At 36.1% G+C, this 9,913-nt stretch overlaps 1 protein-coding gene across 9 annotated transcripts; it reads right to left on the bottom strand.

The window, feature by feature from the left end:
- Nucleotides 1–1,511: 1,511 nt before the first annotated feature.
- On the bottom strand, nt 1,512–5,163 carry LOC141600031 (uncharacterized). 9 transcript variants are annotated; one of them, XM_074420190.1, is made up of 8 exons: nt 4,721–5,163; nt 4,325–4,501; nt 3,386–3,511; nt 3,165–3,307; nt 3,025–3,082; nt 2,827–2,913; nt 2,131–2,508; nt 1,512–2,010 (listed from the first exon to the last, which is right to left on the bottom strand). In XM_074420190.1, exons 2-4 carry the CDS (start codon nt 4,480–4,482, stop codon nt 3,229–3,231), a joined length of 363 nt encoding a protein of 120 aa, XP_074276291.1. In that variant the 5' UTR covers nt 4,483–4,501; nt 4,721–5,163; the 3' UTR covers nt 1,512–2,010; nt 2,131–2,508; nt 2,827–2,913; nt 3,025–3,082; nt 3,165–3,228. The 9 variants fall into 9 exon arrangements, 6 of the variants coding, with proteins under 6 accessions (XP_074276291.1, XP_074276292.1, XP_074276293.1 ...); XM_074420191.1 differs by having other exon boundaries at nt 2,131–2,266; XM_074420192.1 differs by having other exon boundaries at nt 2,131–2,259.
- Between the last annotated feature and the right edge of the window lie 4,750 nt (nt 5,164–9,913).

Below are 9,913 nucleotides of genomic sequence, written 5' to 3'. Positions count from 1 at the left end.
TATTTAGGACATCCTTGTAGAAGTGCTTTAAGACGGAATTTTACTCGTCGGAACCATGTCGTGTTTTAAGCTCAAATAAAGGCGAGTTTCTGGATACATAAAGTATATTTGTGTATCTACAGTAAGAGACTTGTGTATCTACAGTAAGAGACTTATGTACCTAGGCTCTTATTTCTTACCGAAGATGACACAACCAGTGTTTGTTCATGCAATTGAGATTATAGATAGATTTCGATGTAGTAGAATTTCTGTTGTACCAAAGGTCGGATTTTAGCAGCTGTTCAAGTTCCGATAGCTGTCATTAATTGTTTAAGACGATGATTCATACCAAAATCCTAAACTTCGGTTTCGAGTTCTAAAATATGCACTTTTTAGATTCACTTGCCTTATTTAGGAGTCTTACGACCTTTTATTGTTTGATTTCATACACTGACTTTAGCTCATAGATTGAGTTGTTAAGCTATATTGAAAATATGAAATCGATTGTCAGGGACATGTTTGTTTAAATGCTTGGAACAAGATTGTACTTGTGAGTTTCTTGTACTTTGGAGTAGGTTGCTCTAGCCAAGTATATCTCCTCAAGTTGCAGTTGCAGCTTCAGGCTGCCAGAGTGGTTAGAGGAGAAGCAGCTTCTGCCTTCTTGCTATAGCTGCTAACAGATATGTTTTATTCGCAAACACAATGTTCAATTGTTTTATATAGGGTTCAGGTTGTCAAGTTTAACTTTCTATGGCATTTTTTGGTATTGAATTGATCGATAAGGCGATCTCATTCCCTTGAGGCGGTTATTTTGATGATATTGATGTGATGTAGGTGGATTGGATTGTTTTAGTGAAATGCATGCCCTTTTGTTCGCATTCATATTTGTGATTCATGCGTCCTTTTTTCATTCCTTTTGCAGGACAATTCAGGTGGGGAAGTTATCTGTGGCCATGTGAAAATTCGAAAGGGTGTACTCAAGTATCCTCTAAAAGATGGTTGACTCCGGGGCGCAGCTCCCTTTGTCCCACCAAAATTGCCCTTTACTAGAATCATACTTACTAGTGTGCTCTGTTTGTTGTATGATTAACTTGTAATAAACCGTGGATGTAATAAAGAGTTTCACTTTAATTTACGGGCCCATGTCTGAGCCATTGGAGCAAAACGTTCGTTGTGCAATCTCATCAACTCATTTAATGATTCCGAACAACAACCTTGCTAGATACATTCTTTTACCTCGCTGATATACACTCATTTACGTTGTTAGATACACATCTCTAACAAACTAGATACATTCTTTTACTTTCTTGATACACTCATTTACGTTATTAGATACACTCCTCTAATGCCTGATACATTCTTCTACCTTGCTAGATACTCATTTGATCGCGGACCCTCGCTAATCCACCTTCTAGCCTTCTAGGAGTGAGTCCTAGAAGAGGTGTGTGAGAGATGATTAGCTAGGCAAGTTAATTAGCCGCTTGCCTAATCATCTCTTTTTTTGTCAAGAATAAACCAATAATGCATAGGCTGATATGAGAAATTAAGCAACAATAATAACCAATGATTGATTATGCAAACTAGTTGAGCATTGTTGAGCCCTGAGAGCAAAGAATTAGCGACATACTCCTAGTATGTTTATACAGACACATGCTGTATCTCAAAAACTGCAATCTGGTTGGCATTATACTATACACAGTTATTACTGCACTATTTATACTATTAATATTATTGGAATAAAATCGTCAGTAGTGTAGTATGTGAGTGGATCTTGAATCCTGATTCAGTGTAGAGAATGGAAGTGACCCTTGATAGGAAGGTCTGGAGCATACACGAAATCAGCCTCGTTCAAGATCACCATATCTCCAAATTCACCCACCTTGAACCTCAACATTACGTACTTGTCCGGCTCTCCAATCAGGCATACTGAACACTTCTCTGCAATTCCTGATGCACTCTCCAATGCTTTCTAGAATGACCATTCCATCTGAATCCTGTATTCCTCCTCTTCTTCCCCCATCACCATTTCAACTGCAATTTAACAACAAACCTTAACTTAGTCTCGTTTTTGGAGTAGTAACCTTCATAAGTTATGTGGAACGGTTTTATGTAAGAAATGAGCAAGATTAGAGTATGTATGTATATATGTACCAGTCTGAGCTCCCATAAAACTGAAATCTTCTGGTAACCTTGTCATCATTGTAGGCAAGTCCTTTGATGATACGACAGTCTCGTACATGTAAGAGATGTTGGTGAAGTTTTGGCAATCGGCATCAGCTTCTTGCAACTCAATATTCACGGGTTTTGTTAATATTGCGGATTAAAATCTCAAACACTAGACAAGGCAAGGAACAAAGAATTGATCTGAATAACATCACCTGAAATCGTGTATGTCCAGTTTTTTACTAATCTACCTAACTATTACGGAGTACTTCGTAGATGAGATGCATTAATCTACGAATGACATGCCAAAAGAACCTTAACAAACACTTTCCAAATGTCCTGAATGATCGTATCCGAATGACCCGTCTGTCAAGGGTACACATTGAACCAAACAATTTGTCCATATGGTAAGAAAACTTGAAAATTTCCGCGAAACGTACAAGAACTTAAATTGATCAGAAATTACACATTCGAACATTTTGATGACGGAAAAAATTATTGTCAATGTGTACATGATTCACTCTTAAGAGCATCAAATCAAAACAATGACCAAGAATACCCAAACAAAATTCCATGTTCGCGCTGTCAGAAATCAGAATGACAGTAACTTCAGACAAGATGAAAGAACGAAGAATGTTGTTTAAATTTGAATAGCAGATAGAATTGTTTAGGGTATTGACAAACCATATTGAAATCGCATCTACTGCAACATTTGCTTTAGGAAGCCAGCCAACCAGAAGAATCACTATACTGGGGTACCATGTCTCCAAACTGCAAGTGCAAATAAACACACTGTCAGCCGAAAACAGTTTCCTTTTTTTGTCCTAGATAATGCTCAAAGGAAGTACAGTACACATATGGTTACGAGATGCCACAGCTCACCATAACATCAATGCTGAAGCCAAGGAGATCTTCAGAAATTCGAATAATGACGTTAAAGCTGAAAAGGATAAACCAGTCCATGACTCCGTAATAGTTAGGTAGATTAGTAATCATAAGAGAAACACGCTACACACCATTACCTTGCTAGACAAACTACAAATATGAAATCTGAATCACCCATTATTGCCGAATCATGGCGACGAACTAATTCCTCATCTCGTCCGTCTCCATGCCACCACAATATCCTGCCTTTGACCGCACATATCTGGTAATCAAACATTTTCTGACTCGAAATGTTCTGATTAAAGTATTTACTAGCAAAACTGATAGCAAAACTGACGCAGAGATATTATCGACTCACCTGAGAGAGATCTTCTCTGGGAAAAAAGATCGTATCACGAGGACCTTGACCTTCTCACCGACTGTCAATACATCACTAACTGCTTTAAATTTGCCTTGACTGATATTTGACGCATGCAATAGTCCACTGAAATACAAAAGACAAGTCAGATAACTTAAGATGTTTCAGAAAACAAAAATAGATCCCACATTTCTAATGATAAACAGATAACGAGCATGAAATGCAAGTTAATCTAATGAAGTGAGGAAGTATTTGAAACCAATGTTGGCAACCAGAAGGTCCAGAATAGAAGTTCAGCAATAATTTCACTTATTCAAAGAGGAAAGTTAACTAGAAGTAAGGTAAATGGTACCGTGGCAAGATTTGTTAGCATTGAAGCCAAGATACTAGCATCAGGGAAGCTTGGATTTAGGTATTTTCTAGTAAAATGTTAAAAATCACGGCAAAATAATGTTCTACATCTTAAAAATAATTTGTCCCTCATTTTACATAAATGACCTCCCATCTCCATATGCAAAATTTTTCCGTGGCATTTCTCTATGAGTGACATCAACAACGATGTGACAATGCAGTTAGGCAAGAGCGATGAAATTCTATTAAAATGACACTTCCCGTTGTGCAATAGCATTCACTTCATCCAATAATTCACATATATCAAACAAAACCATCACACTCAATAAGAAAACAAATAAGAAGAAGTCATGTTGCATTTGCACATCTTTGATTCTTTCTTTGTGTAAACTGTAAAGGGAGGAGAAAGACAGCTTTGATGCTGATGCACTTCATACAAGATCATGAATACCACCAGTAAATACTCTTTACTAGCTTTGTAAGTTGTCATCTAGTGGACAATATTCGATCGTCAACATTTTCTGACTCGAAATGTTCTGATTAGAACATTATTACAATTATTTACTGGCAATTCTACCTCAGATATACCTGGTAATATTACTAGATACACATTGTAATACTTCTAGATACACAAATCGATTTGTGTATCTAGAAGTAATACCATGTGTATACGGCTTGGTATTTTGTGTATCCACCGCTCCACCATGACCCGTCAAGCCCACCACAACTGCTGCCGCCACCGTCATCACGTACCACTACTGCAGCCTGCCACCACACCACCCATTAACCACCGCCAATACCACTATCTAACCCATTAAGCACCGATAATACCGCTCCCTTACCCATTAACAGCCGAGATACCAAGTTAATAGGTACGAAAACAAATGTATGATAAAAATTCAGCTTTGAAATCAAATCTACACATATTAATAAGTAATTTCGAAAAATAAATTAGATAGGTGAACTCGTAGCACATTTTCGTACATAGTTTGCCGGGAAATTCATCATTGACGCCGTCAACGGATTCTGCAAGATCGTAGCTTCGCCGGCGTTGTCTAATATCGCCTAAGTTGTAACCGTCGTGGTGAATGACGGTGTTTTTGAGCAGATCAACCGAATCTCAAATCACTTTATTCACAACCGCCAACCGAGTCGTCACCATCGTGGTAAATGCGGCGTGCTCCGGCGGGGTTGCGGACGTCGCAGCATGGGATGAGTGACGATGCGAGAGGAGAAGGGAGAAAGTTGGGATTAAATCGTCCCCGTTTATGGATCTCGTGCCAACTGTGAATGGTGGTCCGACGCCGACGATCAGAGGTAGTGGAGTTGTGTGTCGAGGTGAGAGAGGGGATGAGAGTAATTAATTGAATGTCAGAGGAGCACATATGGGGTTAGTGGGAGAATAGTTTACATTTATAATGTCAGCGCATGTTTTTGAGTTTGGGTTCTTAGGTCAGTTCGTAAGTTCGCACCGAACTTTAGGTTCGCACAGGATCCTATTTCTATATATATATATATATATATATATATATATATATATATAGTGTCCAAGTTCATATAAGTCCTTCATATCTTTTGAGTCCATAAGTCCCTCCCATATCCTTAGATCATGCTTGGCGGATGCTTGAGATTGAAAGTAAGAAACACACTTAACACTAATTAATTCACTCCTCTCTCTAGTTTTAATAATACATTTACTAATTCATTATCATACACAATTAACACCACCATTTATCTTATACTTCAAAGTTTATGAAAATTTTGTTAACACTTTTCCAGTTTCAGTTTTTTTTCGTTTTTTTTTTAGACAAGTTTTCGACATTTTAGGATTTTACGAGTGTAATTCTAACAGCAAAAAGTGTAACTTTAATCTATGAAGCGGTTTTGACGGATATTATTTTGAAATTTGTAATTTTAAGGAATGTTTACGAGAATTTTGCGTCTTACGAGTTTAACTTCAGTCTTTTTTGACTGATTTTGACGAATAATATTTTAAATTTTTGTAATTTTATCAAAACTTATTGTAATTTTAGCATTTTTCGAGTGTTATTTTAACGACAAAAAGTGTTATTTTAGTCAAGGAAAGTGTAATTTCAGTCCAATGAGAGTGTTATTTTAGTCCAGGAAAGTATTTTTTTAGTCCTAAATGTAATTTCAAATCAGATGAGAGTGTTATTTTAGTCCAGAAAAGTGTTATTTTAGTCCAGAAAAGTGTTATTTCAGTCCACTGAGAATGTAAATTTAGTCCATGGAGAGTGTAACATTAATCCAATGAGAATATGACCAAGTCCATGGAGAGTGTAACATTAGTCCAATAGTAGTAAGTGTAGTTCTAGCAGAAAAAGTGTAATTTTAGCCGAAAAAAGTGTTATTCTAGCAGAAAAAAGTGTAATTCTAACAACAAAAAGTGTAATTTTAACAGAAAAAAAGTGTAATTCTAACAGAAAGAAAGTTTAATTCTAACAGAAAAAAGTGTAATTCTAATAACAAAAAGTGTAATTTTAACAAAAAAAAGTGTAATTTTAACAGAAAAGTGTAATTTTAACAGAAAAAAGTGTAATTCTAACAGAAAAAAAGTGTAATTCTAACAACAAAAAGTGTAATTTTAGCCGAAAAAAGTGTTATTCTAGCAGAAAAAAGTATAATTTTAACAGAAAAAAGTGTAATTTTAATGAAGAAAAGTGTAATTTTAACAGAAAAAAGTGTAATTCTAACAGAAAAAGTGTAATTCTAACAACAAAAAGTGTAATTTTAGCCGAAAAAAGTGTTATTCTAGCGAGAAAAAGTATAATTTTAACGAAAAAAAAGTGAAATTTTAATGAAGAAAAGTGTGATTTTTAACGAAAAAAAAGTGTAATTTTAATGAAAAAAAGTGTAATTCTAACAACAAAAAGTGTAATTTTAGCCGAAAAAAGTGTTATTCTAGCAGAATAAAGTATAATTTTAACAGAAAAAAGTGTAATTTTAATGGAGAAAAGTGTAATTTTAACAGAAAAAAGTGTAATTCTAACAGAAAAAAGTGTAATTCTAACAACAAAAAGTGTAATTTTGGCCGAAAAAAGTGCAATTTTAATGGAGAAAAGTGTAATTTTAAAAGAAAAACCAATTAACACATAAAAAACCAAGACAAAATGAAAAGGAGAGGAGGCATGCGTATTTCATCTTCATTTGTTGAAGATCTACACATAAACACCAATATACTCAGCTTTTAGTATTTATCTCATTTGTTGAAGATCTATAAACGACTATTTTACAAAAAAAAGAAAAAAAAAATCAATTAAAAAAACGACTACAAACATCAACAACCAGCTTTACCACCATTAAAACTACTACAAACATCAACGACTACAAACATCAAAAACGACTACAAACATCAACGACTACAAACATCAACAAAAATCTGGAAAAACGACATCAAGAACTCAAAATCTTAAATTACCCCACTTTACCACCATTAAAACTATAAAAAAAACAATTAGATCTTAAATAAAAACGAACTGCGGTGAAGGGGACAAAGATCAAGAAAAATATGGAAGGTGGTGGCCGGATCTGGGGTTAGAAGAGGCGGGGTGACAGGCGGCAGTAGGGGAAGGTGGTGGGTGGAGGAGATGAGAAGGTGGCGGCTGTGGGGTTTGTTGTTGTCGGTGTCGTCAGAGGAGGAGGAGGGTGGCGTCAGGAGGAAGGCATGAGTCGTGGAGGTGGTAATGAGGGGCGTGAGTAGAGGTGTAGGTGGAAGTGCGGGTGGTGGTTGTGATGGTGGGTTGTTGTCAGGTGGAGAGGGCGAGGGAGGTGAGGCTGTGAGTGGTTGGTGGTCGTGGTCGTGGGGGTCGGATCTGAAGTGGTGGGTCGCGGCTGTTGTGGATGAAGCACTTCACATCTCGGTGGAAGTTCTTAAAATCAGTTAAGGATGCACCAATGTTCTCGAACCCGTTTACGAACTCCTTACACATGTTGTACGTCCTAGTTGCTCCTATCCTCAACTGCAGTGGACAACAAATCCTTATCGATCTTGATTAATAACCAAGAATTCCTCAACTATAACTCTTTCAGCTATTCTTATAACTTCTTGAAACATATGCATAACTCCATTGATTGATTATGCAACTTCTTATTATTTATAACTTTTAGGTTTACATAACTCTATCATCTCGGTGAATAACTTTAGAAGTTTTCCATTCAATTAGTGGATGTTTGTTTAATAGTAAACTAACCCTTGAGTTGTACATTATCAAGTACTTGTGAAAATCTTCTATGTTCCGCGACATCTTTTGAAACTGACGATCCTCACTCGATACAAGCTCGTGATTATGCCCCATGTGGAATCGGTCAATTACTAGTACTCCATTCTTCATAAATAGCCCGACATGTGCTTTACACCCTACCCTCTTGATCGTATATTTCCTCCGGTTCGCAGTTCTTTTTCCCCATTGCATTCCTTCTTCCCTAATCCCGGTCTCATTTTTTTTTTAATTATCGCCTCTCCTTTTGGGACATATGTGAATCCTCTCTCTGTTGCAAACCAAAAACTTTGTCTTGATTTCACCGTCGCGCCATTTTTTCGTCGAGTACTTCCGAACATCAAACCCGGTCGCCAATGCATAAACTTTATAGAATGTCACCGCCTCGTCGATTTCAAAAAATTGTTGCCCTACACAAGGTGTAAACTCCGCTGTCAAATGCTTACAATACTCGCTTTCACGCTTGCGACCATCCGAGCGAATCAAACATCCATGAAATGATTAAGAAATACATAACTTTACACATATATCGTATAACTCTATGCACAGATCGTATACCTCTGGGCACAGATCGTATAACTTTGGGTATATAATGTATAACTCTTACCATATCATGTATAACTATAGTCACACTCTGTATAACTCTAGGTAGATACTGTATAACTCTAGTTATACAATGTATAACTCTAGTCACAGGATGTATAACTCTAGTCATACAATGTATAACTCTAGTCATACAATGTATAACTCTAGTCATTTAATGTATAACCCTAGTCACACTTTGTCTAACTCGGGCACGTAATGTATAATCGTAGTCGATAATGTATAACTCTAGTCACAGTATTTATAATTCTAGTCATTCAATGTATAACTCTAGTCACAATGTATAACTCTAGGCACAAACAGTATAACTCTAGTCATACGATGTATAACTCTAGCTACACAATGTATAACTCTAGGCGAGACCGTAAGATTTATAACTCATTCTACACAATGTATAAATCTTACCATATCATGTATAGCTATAGTCACACTCAGTATAACTCTAGGTAGATATCAGTATAACTCTAGTCATACAATGTATAACTCTAGTCACAAATTTGTATAACTCTAGTCATACAATGTATAACTCGGGCACATAATGTATAATCGTAGTCGATAATGTATAACTCTAGTTACAGTATTTATAATTCTAGTCATTCAATGTATAACTCTAGGCACAACAGATAACTCTAGTCATACGATGTATAACTCTAGATACACAATGTATAACTCTAGGCAGAGACTGTAAGATGTAGAACTCATTCTACACAATGTATAACTCTTAGCAAATAATGTATGCATAACTCTAGTCATACTTTATATTCTAAGAGTTATACATTTAATGAAACGGCACAATATATGGAATGGGAAGGGTTATAAGATTTTGAAGCAGGGATATGACACAACTTCCTAAACAAAATTCGTATTAATTTAAGCATCAAACCCCAAACATATTAATTAAAAAACAACTCAAAGGACACATTACTAATTATAAATTCATTCCACTATCTCAATAACCAGTCCATTATATCCCTATCTCCACCCTAAACTCCAAACCCTAAATCTTTAAAACCTAATAATAAACTCCAAACTTCCTTCAACAACAATGAATGATACCATTCGTAATGCATGCATTATGACCGAGTACAACAAGAGTTTCATACGCCGATTGCTGGACATCGAGAGGAGGTACAGAAGCTACCTTGAGGACGCTCAGATCGTACTCAAGGACGCCAAAAAAAATGGCCTGTTAGAGCCGCAGATAATGCAAATATTAGAAGATATTGCATCTCATGAACGAAACCTCCAAATAGCAAAGGAGGAGAGGATGAATATCATAGAAGAGAATGCATCCCTATATGAAAATCTAAGATCTGTATTTTTAGCAATGCATTAA

This window comes from Silene latifolia, chromosome 9 (genome assembly GCF_048544455.1).
Source record: "Silene latifolia isolate original U9 population chromosome 9, ASM4854445v1, whole genome shotgun sequence".
NCBI lineage: Eukaryota > Viridiplantae > Streptophyta > Magnoliopsida > Caryophyllales > Caryophyllaceae > Silene > Silene latifolia.
The sequence above is the reverse complement of the archived record's forward strand: the minus strand, read 5'-3'. Positions and strand labels throughout refer to the sequence as shown.